Here is a 20,680-nt window from a genome sequence, read left to right on the forward strand (position 1 = left end):
CGCTTCAGAAAAGGAAAGATACAAGCGTGTTGATCTTAAAATAAAATATTTCATCCAATTTCATGTCATTACAAGGATATTCCTTTAGTCCAGAGCTTGGAAACTAAAATATCTACTGTGACGTTTGTGAGGTGCTGTTGCGCCAAATGACAGAAGGAACAAAAAAGAGCTAATAAATGAGAAAATAAAATAAAAACTTAGCTCTGTCCAAAACCACCTTATTTCAAAATGAAAAAGAGACGATATTATAAATCGATTCATGATTCAAATGTTGAAGTCTTCCTCTGCAAGATGCAATAATTCCCTCGTCATCATTGGAAGTTATTATTTTACAAAAGTAATATATTATGACTTAATAATGGCTCCACTCCTCCTGCAGCCAGCAGTAATCATGGCCAGCTTTTTTCATACAATGAGTCCTTTTAAGGTGGAGAGTTGACAAATGACGCGAGGTGACAAACCCAGATGTTTTACAAATAATTGGTGTGGTGTGGTAAATAACATTTCATCTCCAGAAAAAAATGTGTTTTCAGTGGGCGGGGCTTAGGTACATTTTCTAATGCAAAATCAAGTTCAAACTGTAACGAAAAATACTCAGTTGGCAGACACATTCCTAAATCGGCATTATTATATATTTACTCGGACTTCACAAGGGCTGCATTAATACAGTCAAAGTACCAAAGAGTGGCCCCTGGACCACACATTGGCGAGCCATAGTAATCAGCTATATTGAGTAGAAAAACATCCTTTGCTTATATATGTAGGCACCAGGCCACCGCTTTAGAAGACGCAGATGAAAAGTGTTGTTGCAAAGGTTTGTAAACAAGACGGTGATGAAACATGCTTAGAAATTCAGCGAAGTCCAGAGATATTTAGATGAAAAAAACAAACATAAAAGAACAAATACACACTGCTCTACATGAGTTATGATGCAGCGCCAGGAGAGGAGATGAGCAAAGAGATAAATATTCGTGATAATAATCTACCCTGTGGGAGAGTTTTGCTTCTCTCTCCACAGAGGAAAGGTATTTTTCCACCTTGACCTGGCGAGCCGCGAAGAGGTAGAAAACCATAATAAAAGTTGACGTAAATAAATCATGAATAAATGATGATGTCAAAGGTTAAACATTAAAGATTGAAATACATTCACAAATTGTTTATTCAATCTACATGAAGCTCCACCACACGCCTTCAAGCTAGATCTATAAATATTTGAAAGCCGAATGATGAGGAGCTGAAGGGTGGTTAACGTCCTAAAGAAAATCAAGTTGATCAATCATAAATTATTTCAAAGGGTAAAACTTATATCTGTGTGATAATGATATTTAATGAGATGTAAACTGTTGTGTTATTGTTGTTGTAATTCTTGTTGTTGTTATTTTGATATTAAAAAATGTTTTAAAAAAGCATTCTAGTACAACTTACAGAATTCTGTGTTCATTTATCTCCAGGATTGTTTCATTCCCAAGTTATCAGAAACTAAACAAACTGTTTTGGAATACAGACAAGATTACAATCTAACTGTTGCAATGCACTATGGGACTTTATCATAGTTAGTGTTGGTATTGAAACTGCTGTGCACTGCTCTTCTTTACAATCTCTTTCTCTTGCATCCACTCCTTCCATCCCTCTCTTGCATAAAATCTCTCTCGCTTTCACACTTTTCTCTCGCTCTTGCCTTCTCTCCTTCTCACTCTCTTTTTCTTGATAGAATCTAGGTGCATATTTCATTTCTTATCATCTATCCTAGGTCTTCATGTGCATTCCATCCCCATCAAAACACAGGAAATGTTAGTTGAAAATAAAAACACGGAAACAACCTTTAAATAAACAATCATTAAATGGTGAAGGTTAATAACAGTGGAAGATAATAATCTTGGTAATGACAAATGAGACGATTAACAAACAACTTATTTAGGCTTTTTAAGAGCAGCTGTTGCTTCTACGACATGAATTCATTATCCTGTCCTTCTTTTTTTCTAAATGACAAAAAGTGCAGTTCAGTGGAGCTGCTCTGTTTGTATTGCTTTAAAATGTGTTTGTATGATGGCGCCGGGAAAAAGAAGATAAACGCTGGTGTGGGTGATGAATTTAAAAGAGGAATGCAGGTCTGGAGAAATTGCTTTCCAATTGCATACTCACTTTGCTCTTGTCAAACTTCGCCAGCACTTGAACCAGCTTTGTCATCTTCACCTTGGTTTCCTCCTCGAGAAAAACAATCCAGGAGGAATTTTGCCCGAAGGACGACGACAAACTAAAGGGGAATAAAGTGTTATTAAATGATATATAGAGACTACAGATAGGGCTGTAACACAGAAAGAAAATAATTGTCTTTTCAAGTCCGGCCTGGCTCTCCATCAGCTCTTCCCTGGAGGGCACAGAGATAACTCTGCGCTCCGTAACGATTTGTGTTGTTTCTGACCATCCGGGTGCCAAGCCAGCTTGAAAGAGGCAAACATTGTCTGGATAGATAAGGGACGAGGCATTATGAGAGAAACTAAACAGTGAGACGTGAGCTGCGCATTATAATGCTGTTCACAGCGCTAGATGACGACTGTAATAATCTTAACGTGGCACATTCAAACATAATGGCAAGAGATTCATCATGATCTCGAGCACTTTATTACAGACTTAATGTGGCGACTACTTTCCAAAGCAATTTGTGGACATAAAATATGATGCATGATTGAAATCAGACAAAGCCTTTGGGAGGGGTGTCAGACCCACTCACCAGCATTAAAGGATGCTTTTCCACTGCAGCCCAGAATGGCTCGAGCCTGCTCTTCTCACCCCGCCCAGCTGGGGTCAGTATGTGCCAAATTGTTGTTTGAGATCCTCATCATAGAAAACTTTTCTCCAAACCCTAACTCAGCATTACCAGTTGTTCTTGAATTTCGCCTCCACTATTAAAGATAAGTGCATATAGTTGTCCCCAAACAGTGGCCTGTGCATCAGAACCAGTCCATGAGGCATTTGTTACCCGCACACACACAAAGAATGAAAAACAATCAGCTATTCTCAGACATTGGCCTGTGCCGTTATTTATTATTATACTGTCTGTCTTTTTTTTCTTATTCCTGTATGCGTCTGCCAATCCTCGAGGGAGCAAGGGGATATTATTATATCAGGACTTCGTCTTTATGTATTAAAAACTCTTGAGGGCCACAGAAATTACTAGGTAGGCCAAATTGTGACGCCAGACCCAGTTTGACATGTTTTCAGGGTAATACTCACTAAGGCAGCAGCGGGAGGATGCTCCAGTCACCCTCATTCTCTGATAAACTGTGAAGAAGCAAAACCACCGGCGGCTCCTGGAACACACAAAAAGAATATAAGTCGCCGACTATGATCGTCATGGACAAACTTTCAAGGTGCAGATTTTGTAACGGTCAGATACAATTGCCTGTTTTTGTAGATAAAATCCCATATGGCATTATTGGCTTCTGATTCTCATATTTGGAAAGATACAGATAAAGATAGGAAAATAAAATAAGCAGCTCACAGGATTGTTTACTACTATATTTATTTGTTTATTTAATTCAACCTTAATTAAAAAGTGACTTAGGGCCAAAAAGTTCAAACAAATATCATTAACCTACCAAACTACTCAGTTGCACTAATAGTTATTATTTTTATTTTATTTTATTGCACTAAATATAAATAACATTTTATTTGTCCTTAAAATTGTATTGGCAAAATGTATAGACAGATGAAAGCTGCCATACATTTTAGGTAAACCTTCCATAACAACTTCTCCTCTGTCATGGATCAACATTCAGCCACATATTGCTCGACATCATGAAGCATCTATCTTGGGATGTGAGTCTGTCCTGCTCACCGCACTGTGACGCTGAGAGGTTGTGTCTAAAGCTGTGTCCTGTGTGAGTAAATGTCATATCAATTTGACCAAAATATCCTGCAGCTACCCTCAAGATACATTTGTGAAGACAATAGACAAAAAACACCAAGGGTTTGACATTTATTGTTTCCTTGACGACCACGAGATTCTATCAGAAAGATTACTTTGAAATGACTGCAGATGTCGCATATTCTGAAACACAGCGACGCAGAAAAAAATGACATGGGAATTTAGTTTCTATTAGATACAAGCGAATGCATGAAGAAAAGCAGCACAACAACCGTGACTGCATTTATATTTGACGTAAACGCCAGCAGCCTGAAGGAAGGAAGTGACAGGCCAAAAAAAGAAATTATTCCATCTCGAGCGGCGGATTTTTAACATGCAAGATAAGGTGTTTCGCTGCGACTTTGCCCAATTATTTAGTCTTTAATCTGAGACTTTTCAGTCAGAAAGTTACTGAACTGTGAATGTGGACAGAATGTTTGATTCATTTTTCCCGTTTGTATTCTTGAACTCCCCCTCCCCGAAAACACAGTTCACACTGTGAAAATGAAACGACCAAGAATAAGGGATCTGTAAGAGACATATTAGAACTAAACCACACTTTGTGAGCGTGATACATCAGTTGAGTAAATTAGTTAATGTTTCTTGTCAAAGTTCAGAGACCTTCATCAAAAGAAAAGCAGATTATCAAACCAACACTTCTTTGTGCTATATTCCATTAAGAAGTAACACAAGGTCGTTTTCATAGTTGCACTGTCCTTCCTCAATATAATGTGGAATTATAAATTTTTTGACACATTTAAATTCTCATTGAGATAAACAGAGAAAAAAAAATCATTTTATTACTGAGTTTGATTAAAATTAAACCAGTTCACAGCAAGACGGTTGCAGGTTCGCTTCCAGATTTGGGACGAGTTAACTTTCTGTGTGGAGATGGTATTTTCTTCTTGTGTTGGGTGGGTTTACAGGTACAGTTACAGGCACTCCGGTTTCCTCCCACAGTCAAAAAACATACACAGGTAGATTGGGAACTTGGGGCAATTGATCCTAGGTATGAGTGTGTGTGTGAAGCTTTGATAAGATGATAATAAGTTGCAGAAAATGAATACATTTGATTGATGCATTTGTTCAGAAAGTCAATTTTTTTCATGATTTCATTCATCATTTATGTATTGTTTTATGCTCATTTTTTAATTGGTGTCGAGTAAAGAGTCACTTTTATCACAAGGGACTTACAATAAGCGGGTTAAACAGTCATGTGCGACAAAACCATGAACAAAACATGAAGTTGAATTTCTGGATGAATCGAGTCAAAGTTCAGTCAAGAGCGATGTCTTCACACAGTGAGCTGTTCGGCGGACGTTCAGGGAATGGAAGCGTGTGAGTGTATTAGTTCTAAATGTCTCCAGTCTTGCATCATATGTGGGAAACGCAGCAAGTAGTCATCTCGGGGATGCTAAGAGCCTCAACCTCCATTTTTAAAGCTGGCCTTGAATTGTTTGTTACTGAAAGGACTTAATTAGTGAAACTATTTCCACTCAGCGATTCAAAGAAAAACCCAAGACCATTTTTTAATACATTCACATTTCGTAAGACAAATGGACAAGATGCACTTCATTTGAGAGACAATGGATCCACTTATTTAACACAATTCAATGATCGTCTGAATTTAACATGTCCTCATTCATTATAATGATTAAGTTTTAAGACTTTTAAGATATGAAAAGATACAGAGTGTCACAGGGTGATACATTTCACATCACAGCAGTAAGTTGAGATAAGTATCAAAAAGCTTGACATCTCCTTCATTTTTATTTTACTTTGGAAAGAAATTTAGCATCTTTCTTACTTAACGGTTAAAATAATGAGTTACCTTGACAACTTTTATTCATGACAAATCTAAGTTTAGGTATTTTTTAAGCGGGATACAAAGTAATGTTTAACATTAAGACATTTGTTTCATTTTGAACAAGGATTATTATTATTTGGCAGTTAAACTCTATTACTAATGTGTTGATTTAGGTGTGTTTTGAATAGATCTTGGACCTCTATTGTACTCATCAGTGTGTGTCTGTTTGTACAAAACTCTTCTTTGAAATATTAAAATGCTTCGTATTCTGGTCAAGCGTTGAGGCTTGTCACGCAGAGTCATCAATCCCAGATGTTTCTACAAAATGCTTGGAGCTATGGCAGTTGCATTTATTTGCACCATGGCTTAAGTATTAAAGTAACGATTTGAATCTTCCAGGAAGAGACAAAGGGAAACTATTCTATGGGCATGTTAGACCTTTTGTAGTGCTGCTTTACTGCCCGTTATATTATATACAAAAATGATTCAGTGATAAAATTGCTACTAAGCGTAAAAATATGATTCCTGAGTCGTGACACAATTGAACCACTACTCCCCAATTGGTAACTGAGGCGAGACTAGTCGAGGTGGATGGTGGTTCACTTCACAGTTGGATGACAGAAATATCAACTGTCACCTGCTCATGTTTTGGCATAAAACTTAAAATAAGTGTCGAGTCATCAGTACTCTACTGCTAAAAACAAAATCAACATTCACAAAAGCAGTTGAAACTAATCATGTGTTTGCGTCGAGCGTCAAACTGAAACAGAGACAAACATTGCATGTTTTGTGTGAGGAAGTGATTCACAGTTGGCCTTCCATGCAGATTGCCTGATGACAAAGGCTCATATCTAGAATCAGTCACTGGATCCGACTCTGAAAAGCCTTCAATCTGACAACACGCCTCTGAGGGATGCGACTGATTAAAATTGCCCAGTGGACTCGATGGGGTTTGTGTAATTGCATCCAACAGATATTAAAATGTCAGGTCACAACAAGAGGTGGCATTGATGAATGAATCTTATCTTATAAAACTCAATGTCCATTAGAGTAAATGAAACCTCTTGTGACTAAGCTTGTTTACCTGCAGAATGTGATGTCACTTTTCATTAGAGAGGATCTGAAACAGTAATTCTGGATAAAACACAGTTTGCTCCGATGAGTTACAAGGAAAACCATTTAATTAGAAGATCTCTTGTGTCAATAAAATGTTAATATGACTGTTAGTAGGATTAGACACAAATCTATGGTGGAAACAAAAACTCATATTTTTATTTAATAAATAAATAAAGATTGGAAAACATCACACTTTATTGACTATATTTATATGCAATCATGGTGAAAAATAATACTTTAGGCATTTATCTTATACTTTATAAGAAAAATAATTAAATAAATACATTTAGAAGAAAAAAGTATTAATGAAAACACAATAGTACAGAAATTAAATTTGGAAAATATGGAAAGAAAATATTCCATTATCTGCTGCTGTTTAGCCAAAAGACACATGGAAAGAAGAAAACAAATTGCTTGAGTAACAAAAAGATACATGAATATACTGTATTTCTTTATATTTTATTTATTGCTCACGCACATATATTTCATTGTGTTGAATATTTGACTTGTACTTTAACTTAGTAATATAATTTATTACTGAAAATATGAATTAAAAACAATTATATGATTTTATATACATAGAATTATTGGATTAAATGATTCTAAATATAAACTTGAATGTTAAAACTATGTTAAAAATATGTATATTTTCTTTTAGAAATACCAATTACTTCAATTTATACTGTATTTTAAATTTTTTGCCAGAAGGTAAAATCAAAAAGCATTACTTTAATGAGAAATATAATATACCAAACATTAACATATGAGAATAGCTGCAATGATCAACATAAAGACAGAAAAAATAATAATTAGGTCCTAAAACAAACAGAAGTTTATGCTGATATCTCAAAGGCCAATTTTGTTGCCAAAAAACAATGTGGAACTTCAAAATAAAAGCATGTTAAAAGCCTCACCTGTGAGAGCTCCTGTGCCTGCTTGACTAAATGGTTCCTCAGATTCTCCGCCTGTCTGGCATGAAAAGAGTTGCTCTGACTCTGGATAACGAAGACTATCTCCCGCAGGTCTGTGGAGACACCAAAGTGAGAGAAGAAATCAATGACCTTCTCCAGACTTCTGCTAATTTAACAGGAATGACCACATCATTTGCCTTTGTGTTTTGAGAGACACGTAATGGAAATAAACACTTGGCCCCCAATTGACTGTTAAAAGAGTATTTGTGGTCCTGACATTGCAACGGTTAACATTCCCAACAGTCCTCTAGGAAGGACAAAGTTAAGTAGAGCTTAAATATCTCAAGAGAATGGTTAAATCTTCTCATTTAGAAACTGAACATGCTGGAGGTCAAACAGCCTTAGAATCAGTTCAAAAAATAATAAATAAATAATGTTTACACTTTTAAAATAAAATGAAAAAAAAACAAACTATAAATATTAATGAAATCTAATGAAAATAATTAGTGATATTATAATAATAATAACAAGTTATATTCATAATAAGAAAAATGTTGTTACATCTGTTAATATTCACATAAAATATGAGAAAAATATATTGTATTAAAACACTTTTAACAAAACTAATAATAATAATAATAATCTTAAAAAATTTGAGTTGTACACATTTTAATCAAATAAAAAAGATGTGCAAGATTGAAAAATGCTGTGTTACCAAAGACATAACATCACACAAATAAAACATCTTCACGTAATATTTTGTGTCCATAAACCGAATTAATATTTCAACATTTATAAACATTCAAGAGAAAGGATTATTAGAGCAAACGTAGTAAACAAATTCAAATATATATTTAATACTTTTTGTAAAATGTGGAACTTTCTGTGAAGTATTTAAATACATATATATATATATATATATATATATATATATATATATAATGAAATATAATACGTGTCTGATCTTGGCCTTGCAAATGGAAATGTGGCCGTGAGTCTACAGTGTCCAGAACACAATACAAAAAGTTAATAAAAATGATAAATCAACAGCACACTAAATATTCTTGCTTCTGGCTCAACCGGCTTTTAAGTTTAACAACAGGTCAGCAACAGTCATAAAACTCAGCGTTGACATTGACTGCACAAACAAATCTGCACAACTCTTAAGGCTCTTTGTGCTAAATCAAAAGGAGTCTTGCCGACCCAAAGGGATGGAATCACAGCGAGAAAACAGGCCGAGCATTTGTCTTCGTCTCTTTCATTTACATTTGACGACTCCTAAATCCTGTAACCTGCCTGTCACATTTAATGAGCACAGAAATGGGTTTTGGTGATTTAAGTACAAAGGCTTAAGAACATATTGAAGTTCGACAGAAGGTAGGAAGAGTATTTCATCTCGGACTTCATAGATTTGAAAAGAAAAATGGAGTGTGTGTGTGTGTGTGTTGTAGTTTTAAAAATTCAGCTGCAACCATTCATTACGAACACACCACGTATTTTATGAGGTTATATAAAAAACAGTTTTTGGCTTCCTACCTTCAGAAATACCTAGAATGATTCACTCTAAAAGATGCAAAAGTAAGCATCAATGTTTATCTAAAAGTGAGTCATCACTCCTCAGATGATCTTATGTCACCCATAAGGTTTTGTCCCCACCTTTTGAAAGCAGATTTCTGATTGGCTGTTGGTCACCTGGTACAACTGCTGCATTTAACTGTAGATCAAGTTCTGGGGTTGCCTAGCATTAACGAATCTTCTCTCACAACACTAAAAGAACACCAAAACACATACCGTACCATAAGGCGTACAAGACTCCATCTCAATGCATGTGGCTTCGCAGTGTCATGCTATTGTGTTGACCCCGTAATAGTTTGTGTTGCGAAGGGTTTTACCCTTATTTGCCCTAGCCTTATCCGAAGCATAATGAATTTTATTGAAGTACTTCCACGTCTCCTCGGTTAGTAGTACAACACGTGGCGGAGGAATATCTCAGTGTCTCAAATTGGTATCTTACTAACATTTAGACAGACTTTTAAGTGCTTTGCACCACATAAAGCCGTCCGGAATCAGTATGTACAACCTGAATTCACTTATAAGACTCACTGGATTGTAAGGCAGACTGTCAATTTTTGAGAAGATTAAAAGATTCAAGCGCACCTTATAGTGTGAGAAATATGGTAAAACCTTTACCACCTGTCTTAATGTAGTGTCACATCTCTTTTGAGTTAAAATGATTCCAATCGGAAATATTGTATATCATTACTATTGCATTTGTGATCAATGATGATTCAAATCTGAAGGTAAAAGAATGATTTAATTTGCAATATTGTGAAAAAGAAATGTCCAACCAACCATATTTGTATCATTATTGTTTATTCAATACTTGTTCTTTAACATTGAATAATGTACATTATGACTGTTTTTATGTCGACAATCTTAAACTGTATATTACCTAAATATATAAAAAATGCAATACAATCCAAACATATTTGATAAAGAAAGAAAATATGCACCTTTTCTTATATTTATTGGACTCTTACAAGCTCTTACTAGCACCTCTGCGTTGGTTGTGAACCGGAACGAATTAGCTCATCTCTACAGTGTTGCTGTAATTGGCTGTACAAAAGCCAGTGGTACGGCTCGCTCACAAGAGAAATACATAATGTGCAGGGCTGCTGCAGATGTTGCAGACTGGTCTCCTATTATAGTTCTGCAAGTGCACAACAAGGCGACCAGGGGAAGGGCGAGTGCTGACAATGGCAGGATTAGATGGATCACCTCCTGTGCAATTCCACAAGCTGAACCTGCAAACACCCTGGGTCCAGATATTAGCACCAGGGTCAGGGGAAGACCATATCTCACAGTACAGTATCCCGTCAGATCTTTTTAATTGAGTGTGTCGCCTCTTCTCCTGGCTCCTCATAAAGATTCCATTCATCCCTGAGCCTGGAGGGGGGAACGAGAGGCGGGAGGATTTACTTGCTAAATCTCTGCATGTCCATCTCCTCGCAGATCTAACCTCCGCTGAGAGCCCAGCTTACAGAGCGAACACCACCTCTAAATGTCCTTCTGCTGAGTCTGCTAGACGAACATTATTGTGTGGACACGTTCAGTCTGAGAGCGGCAGGTTTAGAGCGGACCCAGGTGCGTCCACAGCTGCCTGACTGTGCACTGTACCACAATCTGGTGCATGATAATAACAACAGGATCAGATAAACTATTCCCTAATCTCTCATTGAGGAGATAAGGCAGACCCTGATTTTGAAGTGAAGGAGAGCGAGGAGGAAAAAAAGGGAAACTAATTAAGAATGAAATCACTGGCCTTGCCCTTGCAACTAATGGCTTTCGATTAATCATCAAACAAGGAGAGGAAGAGGGAGAAAAACAATTCCGAATCGTTCACCTACATCACTCCTCAATCGTTCACCTACATCACTCCTCAATCGTTCACCTGCATCACTCCTCAATCGTTCACCTGCATCACTCCTCAATCGTTCACCTACATCACTCCTCAATCGTTCACCTGCATCACTCCTCAATCGTTCACCTGCATCACTTCTCAATCTTTCACCTGCATCACTCCTCAATCGTTCACCTGCATCACTCCTCAATCGTTCACCTGCATCACTCCTCAATCGTTCACCTGCATCACTCCTCAATCATTCACCTGCATCACTCCTCAATCGTTCACCTGCATCACTCCTCAATCGTTCACCTGCATCACTCCTCAATCGTTCACCTACTTCACTCCTCAATCGTTCACCTACTTCACTCCTCAATCGTTCACCTACATCACTCCTCAATCGTTCACCTGCATCACTCCTCAATCGTTCACCTGCATCACTCCTCAATCGTTCACCTGCATCACTCCTCAATCGTTCACCTACATCACTCCTCAATCGTTCACCTGCATCACTCCTCAATCGTTCACCTGCATCACTCCTCAATCGTTCACCTGCATCACTCCTCAATCGTTCACCTGCATCACTCCTCAATCGTTCACCTGCATCACTCCTGAATCGTTCAGCTGCATCACTCCTCAATCGTTCACCTACATCACCCCTCAATCGTTCACCTACATCACTCCTGAATCGTTCACCTGCATCACTCCTCAATCGTTCACCTACATCACCCCTCAATCGTTCACCTACATCACTCCTCAATCGTTCACCTACTTCACTCCTCAATCGTTCACCTACTTCACTCCTCAATCGTTCACCTACGTCACTACTCAATCGTTCACCTACGTCACTCCTCAATCGTTCACCTACATCACTCCTCAATCGTTCACCTACATCACTCCTCAATCGTTCACCTACATCACTCCTCAATCGTTCACCTACATCACTCCTCAATCGTTCACCTACATCACGCCTCAATCGTTCACCTACGTCACTCCTCAATCGTTCACCTACATCACTCCTCAATCGTTCACCTCCATCACTCCTCATCCGTTCACCTACATCACTCCTCAATCATTCACCTACGTCACTCCTCAATCGTTCACCTACATCACTCCTCAATCGTTCACCTACATCACTCCTCAATCGTTCACCTACATCACTCCTCAATCGTTCACCTACATCACTCCTCAATCGTTCACCTACATCACTCCTCAATCGTTCACCTACATCACTCCTCAATCGTTCACCTACATCACTCCTCAATCGTTCACCTACATCACTCCTCAATCGTTCACCTACTTCACTCCTCAATTGTTCACCTACATCACTCCTCAATCGCTCACCTGCATCACTCCTCAATCGTTCACCTACATCACTCCTCAATCGTTCACCTACATCACTCCTCAATCGTTCACCTACATCACTCCTCAATCGCTCACCTGCATCACTCCTCAATCGTTCACCTACATCACTCCTCAATCGTTCACCTACATCACTCCTCAATTGTTCACCTACATCACTCCTCAATCGCTCACCTGCATCACTCCTCAATCGTTCACCTACATCACTCCTCAATTGTTCACCTACATCACTCCTCAATCGTTCACCTACATCACTCCTCAATCGTTCACCTACATCACTCCTCAATCGCTCACCTGCATCACTCCTCAATCGTTCACCTACATCACTCCTCAATTGTTCACCTACATCACTCCTCAATCGCTCACCTGCATCACTCCTCAATTGTTCACCTGCATCACTCCTCAATCGTTCACCTACATCACTCCTCAATCGCTCACCTGCATCACTCCTCAATCGTTCACCTACATCACTCCTCAATCGTTCACCTACATCACTCCTCAATCGTTCACCTACATCACTCCTCAATCGTTCACCTACATCACTCCTCAATCGTTCACCTACATCACTCCTCAATCGTTCACCTACATCACTCCTCAATCGTTCACCTACATCACTCCTCAATCGTTCACCTATATCACTCCTCAATCGCTCACCTGCATCACTCTTCAATCGTTCACCTACATCACTCCTCAATTGTTCACCTACATCACTCCTCAATCGTTCACCTACATCACTCCTCAATTGTTCACCTACATCACTCCTCAATCGCTCACCTGCATCACTCCTCAATTGTTCACCTACATCACTCCTCAATCGTTCACCTACATCACTCCTCAAACGCTCACCTGCATCCCTCCTCAATTGTTCACCTGCATCACTCCTCAATCGTTCACCTGCATCCCTCCTCAATTGTTCACCTGCATCCCTCCTCAATCGTTCACCTGCATCACTCCTCAATCGTTCACCTACATCACTCCTCAATCGTTCACCTACATCACTCCTCAATCGCTCACCTGCATCCCTCCTCAATTGTTCACCTGCATCACTCCTCAATCGTTCACCTACATCACTCCTCAATCGTTCACCTACATCACTCCTCAATTGTTCACCTGCATCACTCCTCAATCGTTCACCTGCATCCCTCCTCAATTGTTCACCTGCATCCCTCCTCAATTGTTCACCTGCATCACTCCTCAATCGTTCACCTGCATCCCTCCTCAATTGTTCACCTGCATCCCTCCTCAATTGTTCACCTGCATCACTCCTCAATCGTTCACCTGCATCCCTCCTCAATTGTTCACCTGCATCACTCCTCAATCTTTCACCTGCATCCCTCCTCAATTGTTCACCTGCATCCCTCCTCAATCGTTCACCTGCATCACTCCTCAATCGTTCACCTACATCACTCCTCAATCGTTCACCTACATCACTCCTCAATCGCTCACCTGCATCCCTCCTCAATTGTTCACCTGCATCACTCCTCAATCGTTCACCTACATCACTCCTCAATCGTTCACCTACATCCCTTCTCAATCGTTCACCTGCATCACTCCTCAATCGTTCACCTGCATCCCTCCTCAATTGTTCACCTGCATCACTCCTCAATCGTTCACCTGCATCCCTCCTCAATTGTTCACCTGCATCACTCCTCAATCGCTCACCTGCATCCCTCCTCAATTGTTCACCTGCATCACTCCTCAATCGTTCACCTGCATCACTCCTGAATCGTTCACCTACATCACTTCATCAATTGGATAAAAGACAAAAGAGTTCAAAATACAAAATGATATATTTCATTATCCACAATTGTCACATTTCAGTTGAGATTTTTTAGTTGGTGTGGTAGAACTTCAACATTTCCTGAACTAAAACTTAAATAAATATCATTGTATTCGTGGACAAAAGTGAAACTGAAAGTCAAACATGTTACACATCACTGTTCAACTGGCCTTCTACAAAAAATGAAATTAGTATTCCACTCATTTTTTCCTTAAATTCTCTGCAACTTTCATCTGCTCCACTACTTTTTCAACTGACTCCCTCTCAGTGAACTTATCAAAGCATCTGTGTGCGTTTAGCAATCATTATGTTTGCATTAGCGGAATTCTTGTCTTTCAGAAATCATGGTTTTATTCCACTGGGAGATGTGCTTAACTCTTGATGACTGTGCAGGTGAATCTGGTCTATGTTTGGAGTTTCTAACCGCAAAAGTGCCCTACTGATGTGGAACTCGAAGCTCCAGTTCTCTGCTTTCAGGCGTTCCTTGATTTTCCAAATAGTATGTAGTTTATAGTACAAACCTTCAGGGAGTTGAGGCCATATAAAATACATGTGAAATCCTGTCTGCGGGATCAGGATGCTCATCTAACAGGGTTAAAAGACGGGATTTGGAAAACACTTCGAAGAATTTGCGCAGCAGCGGGGTATTAAAAAGAGATCCGGGGCTCAAGGGTGTTGAAAGATATATGGAATGTTTTTATGCTTATCAAAAATCAAAGGGAGAAATATAGATCAGAGCGGGATCACCTGCTGTTTAAAAGGAACTAAATTATTTAAATTCACTTTATTCTCTGCAGGACTTAAAACGACGCACATTTCTCTTAAAACGATTTGACATTTCAAAGATGTTTAACGGAGAACCGTGAAACCACCCTGGATGAGCACTTTTCAGATAAAGTGTCTCTTAAATGGGAAGATTTAGCACAGTATATAAGATGTTTTTTGTGTGTTTTTTATTCATTTTGCATCTTGTTTTTTTTTGAAGATGAACATAAAAAAAAAAAAAGTTGCAAGAAGGATTTAGGAGTCGCCACAACTACAAGATACAAAATCTATGATAATATTAGCTGAAGTAAACCCATCATTTTCTCACCCTTGAGCAATGGAATGAATACTAAAGTGGTAAGGTGAATATAAAAACTCATACAAATAAAATGGTTTGCTGGATCACTGACTGGAATTATACAGTTATAGTTATTTTCTGCTTAAATCCTAACATTTTCCTTTCCAGGTAATTCATTTCAATTTCAACTTTTTCAAGCTGCCATGGTGATGGGCAAATAATATATTATTAGACCCTCAGCTTTCTAATGGCTAATAAATACTTTTATTTCGACGTCTTTTTTTCAGAGTGAATTTGTTCATTTAGTTAAATCACTCAAAATCTCTTGGCAGTACAAATAGCAAACAAATGTATATTTTTCAAATATTATTATTCTACAAATTCAAATTATAACAAAATATTTTTCCTTCTTTTTGTGAGTATTTCTTTTTCTCAAAATAATTTTGAAGTTAAATGAATAAAGGTTTTGAAAAAAGTTTTTTTTTCTCATATTTAATTCATACTAAAGGAAAAGAAATTATCTTTTAGCTTAATACTAATAACTAATTACTCTATTATTTTCCTTGTAAAACAATAATTCTCCGGCGTTTTTAATTGGCTTGTTGGCCCCTTATAACAGTCACAGAGTTTATTGTGGCCCTTGACGAATTTGAATTGCCCACCCCTGCGGGAAGCCAGAGTACATGTATGAATCCAACAGATAGGGTCTTTTAATTATTACATGTTAATTTCCTTTTCTTTCCCTTTATCATTGAACTCACAGGGCAAAACTTTTTAGAGCTATTGGGAAGAAAATGGCCCTTTAGCCACGTCTATTATTTTCACCCAGCAATGACTAAAAAAGTTAGCAAATATTAGGCGGTAAATTCAGTTTTAATGCTGACATTAACAAGTGACGTCAATCAAGGATTATACAGGCTCGCTGTGAAGCAAAAGGCTCATGAATAAAATTTAATGGAGCTGCATAACTCGTGAAACACTGAAGTCGTTGAACAATACAATGACAATGCTGTGATAAAGACAAATCCCTGTCACCTTGCAGCAGGTTATTTTCGGGACCGGCCTGTGAAACAAGAAAGCATGAGACTGGTTTGTGCTCCCTCAGAACTGCACTGTGCACATCAAGACTGTATCAACCTTGAAATATATTGGTCGAAATGAGACTCGAGAGAGATTCAGCTCTTCTTTCCCTCTGATCTGACACTTCTCCCAAAGCAGGGAGCCACTTTTTAAAGACCATCTGGCCTGTGGAAACTCAGCAGGAACACTTGGATAGTTGTGGTTACTCAGCTTCTCTGCATTTGAATGGAGGGAAAGATGGGACTGAATTAAGAATTTCTTTGATAAATGAGAGAGTGAACCGATAGAGCTTATTTGTATGAGCCACTGCTTTTGCCTGACGGATGAATAGTGACATATACTTGAAAAGCAAGGAAGTATTTACCAGAGTGTAAGGGGCTGCTGGCTCACTGACCTCCCGGTGCTCCTGCTGCCCTGTCATATCCAGAAGTGCAGAGCAGGTGAGCAGCCCTCCCTCCATTCTGCCTCCAGGGACACGATAAGTTAAAGGGCAACTAAAATGTCTACTTGAGTCTTTTAAATAGACCTCTATTGTACTCATCAGTATGTGCAGTATGTATGGAATAACAATGTGGTTAACACTTTGTTTTTCTGGAGATTAAATCTTGTTTACCTTAACCACACCACTATGCTGTAATTGGTCGAATATCAAGGTTTGTCTCCGAGTGTCATCAATCCAGGTCTCCACCTCAAAGGGACTCAATGTATGAACAAAGCGGGAACTGATTGCAGGAGGAGAGAAGACCAGGATAACGTGCTTCACTCTCATAAGCACTCATTCACCAAGATTTCAGACGGGGGAGAGGTTTATAAAGTAATAACTTCAAAACATCATCATGATGAGGGACTTAATGTATGTGAGTGAGTCAGGAAAGTTGGGTTTTCACAATAGTTGCCCTTCAAACAGACATACATTCTAAAAGAGGCATAACATTTCACCCTAAATCAACACATTAGTTGCCCTTTATGTTAATTTTATATAATTTCATGATTTATTTGAAGTATCTCTTAATTTGATCGAGGACCTCTATTGTACTCAGCAGTATGTGTCTGTTTGTACAAAAACTCTCATTTAATAAACATTTGAAACATGTGTGTAAGTCAGGAGAGTTGGGTTTTAACATTAGTTGCCCTTTAATGACCCGGCACTATCAAATAGATATAACAAGATTCATCTGGCAAAATGTAAAACATTGATTAGATTAAGAGAAATTAAATGATTTAAATAAAAGGTGATTTATTTCACGGTAAAATGTTATGCCTCTTTTAGAATGTATTTATGTTTGATCAATCCAAGCAAATTGAGAAAATTAAAAAAATAGTTTTAGCTTTCAATGTGGAGTTGTGGGTCAAAAACGCTCTTGTGAATCCTGTCGCTATAAAAAAAGAATTAAATGTTTTCTCATGCTGAAATTATTATTTCTTATCAACAGCTCTAGCACAAACCTTGCAGCAACAAAACAAATCAGTATTCCTTTTTTGAGAAAAAAAAGTTTCTTTTCTTTCTGCCAATAGTACATCAGCAGGAAAAGAGATTGAAAATGAAAAGATTTTGATACAAAAAACTACAGAAATATATGCATGACCTGTATGAGAGTATAGGATGAAATGGATAAACAAAACATAAAGAAGATACAAAACTCTCTTTGCATTCCTCTAATCATGCTCACAGAGAATTCTAAATGATGCTTCATTAAAAATCCAAGAAACTGCATTTTCCCATAATTGATTCATACTTTAGTAGAGCAATCCATGATAATCACAGATATTGAACTGTGTTTAGCAAAAAAAATCCTTGTCAAGCCAATATGACAATAACAGGAAGTTAACATATACAAAATGTATTTCTAAGAATAGTTTTTTTTTGTAATGCATTACATAACCCTTTTACATCAGGATTAGTGATGGTTGATGAGGCCTAATGATACATCAGAAGATGCAGTGTCCGCATTTTCACAGCAATATGGCATGATAGCTGTATCGTGATACAGTATTAACGAATCACTGCTATATATGTTAAACTATGTTGAACTACTACTGAAAAGTTTGGGGTCACTTAGAAATGTCCTTATTTTTGAAAGAAAAGCACTGTTTTTTTTAAACAGTGCTTTAAACTAATCTAAGTTTAAACTAATCTATACATTGCTAATGTGGTAAATGACTATTCTAGCTGCAAATGTCTGTTTTTTGGTGCAATATCTACAAAGGTGTATAGAGGCCCATTTCCAGCAACTATCACTCCAGTGTTCTAATGGTACAATGTGTTTGCTCATTGGGTCAGAAGGCTTGTGCAATTATGTTAGCACAGCTGAAAACAGTTTAGCTGGTTAGAGAAGCTATAAAACTGACCTTCCTTTGAGCTAGTTGAGTATCTGGAGCATCACATTTGTGGGGACGATTAAACGCTCAAAATGGCCAGAAAAAGAGAACTTTCATGTGAAACTCGACAGTCTATTCTTGTTCTTAGAAATGAAGGCTATGACATGCGAGAAATTGCCAAGAAACTGAAGATTTCCTACAACGGTGTGTACTACTCCCTTCAGAGAACAGCACAAACAGGCTCTAACCAGAGTAGAAAGAGAAGTGGGAGGCCCCGCTGCACAACTCAGCAAGAAGATAAGTACATTAGAGTCTCTAGTTTGAGAAATAGACGCCTCACAGGTCCTCAACTGGCAGCTTCATTAAATAGTACCCGCAAAACCCCAGTGTCAACATCTACAGTGAAGAGGCGACTCCGGGATGCTGGCCTTCAGGGCAGAGTGGCAAAGAAAAAGCCATATCTGAGACTGGCCAATAAAATAAAAAGATTAATATGGGCAAAAGAACACAGACATTGGACAGAGGAAGATTGGAAAAAAGTGTTATGGACGGACGAATCGAAGTTTGAGGTGTTTGGATCACATAGAAGAACATTTGTGAGACGCAGAACAACTGAAAAGATGCTGCAAGAGTGCCTGACGCCATCTGTCAAGCATGGTGGGGGTAACGTGATGGTCTGGGGTTGCTTTGGTGCTGGTAAGGTGGGAGATTTGTTCAGGGTTAAAGGGATTCTAAATAAGGAAGGCTATCACTCCATTTTGCAACGCCATGCCATACCCTGTGGACAGCGCTTGATTGGAGCCAATTTCATCCTACAACAGGACAATGACCCAAAGCACACCTCCAAGTTGTGCAAGAACTATTTAGAGAAGAAGCAGGCAGCTGGTATTCTATCTGTAATGGAGTGGCCAGCGCAGTCACCAGATCTAAACCCCATTGAGCTGTTGTGGGAGCAGCTTGACCCTATGGTACGCAAGAAGTGCCCATCCAGCCAATCCAACTTGTGGGAGGGGCTTCTAGAAGCATGGGGTGAAATTTCTCCTGATTACCTCAACAAATTAACAGCTAGAATGCCCAAGGTCTGCAATGCTGTAATTGCTGCAAATGGAGGATTCTTTGACGAAAGCAAAGTTTGAAGGAAAAAAAAAATGATTTCAAATAAAAATCATTATTTCTAACCTTGTCAATGTCTTGACTATATTTTCTATTCATTTTACAACTCATGGTGGTAAATAGGTGTGACTTTTCATGGAAAACACAACATTTTCTGGGTGACCCCAAACTTTTGGGGTGTACAGTGTACATTTTAGTAATATATCAGTACAAATTTGTTGGTAATGCCATAAATGTATAAAAACGTTTTTCAATCCTGAAACCAGACACTTGGACCAACAGCTCCTCCTTGGTGTTGACACAAATCTCAGGAAAAACCGAAAGGACAAAACAATGTATACCCGAGATCAATAGCAGCATTTTAACGACAAACGTCTGTCATGCTATAAAGAGATCAGATACAGCAAGCTGTTACCAGACAGTCCAGGGAGACGCAGAGCTCATATTCAGAGATGACAGACGACGTCAATAGCTCATTTCCATCGTCAGCAGGCGCGACTCCCGAAACCCACCGCTGATTAAACCAGCGTAGAACCTGCTTCACTCCAGTGACTCACAAGATTGGCCTTGCTGAGACAAGACACCCCAGAATATTCTCAAAAAACACTCTCTCTATTCCGACCTCACACCCATATGAAGACGGCGAAGACTGGACGCTTACAGGTTTGAGACCGAGCTGGTCATGTCAGTCACAGCAGAGGGAAACATGATTTAATAGTCACTCTGCAGAGATCCGCTGATATTCAATCTGGGAGCACTGTTCTAAATATACCACTGAATAATCGTTCCTTTCTTCAAGACAACCAGCAGGTCCAAGTC

General features: G+C 38.5%; 1 protein-coding gene across 1 annotated transcript in view; it reads right to left on the reverse strand.

Annotated features, from left to right (window-relative positions):
- The window catches only part of b3glcta (beta 3-glucosyltransferase a), a gene marked incomplete in the record, with an annotated part of 76,419 nt that overhangs the window by 17,934 nt on the left and 37,805 nt on the right, over positions 1–20,680 (reverse strand). The window contains 3 exon segments of the mRNA XM_087795580.1: positions 2,143–2,254; positions 3,235–3,311; positions 7,745–7,854. Coding sequence (XP_087651706.1) covers positions 2,143–2,254; positions 3,235–3,311; positions 7,745–7,854 — 299 coding nt within the window.

Source organism: Callionymus lyra, chromosome 7, assembly GCF_982586985.1.
Source record: "Callionymus lyra chromosome 7, fCalLyr1.hap1.1, whole genome shotgun sequence".
NCBI classification, from domain to species: domain Eukaryota; kingdom Metazoa; phylum Chordata; class Actinopteri; order Syngnathiformes; family Callionymidae; genus Callionymus; species Callionymus lyra.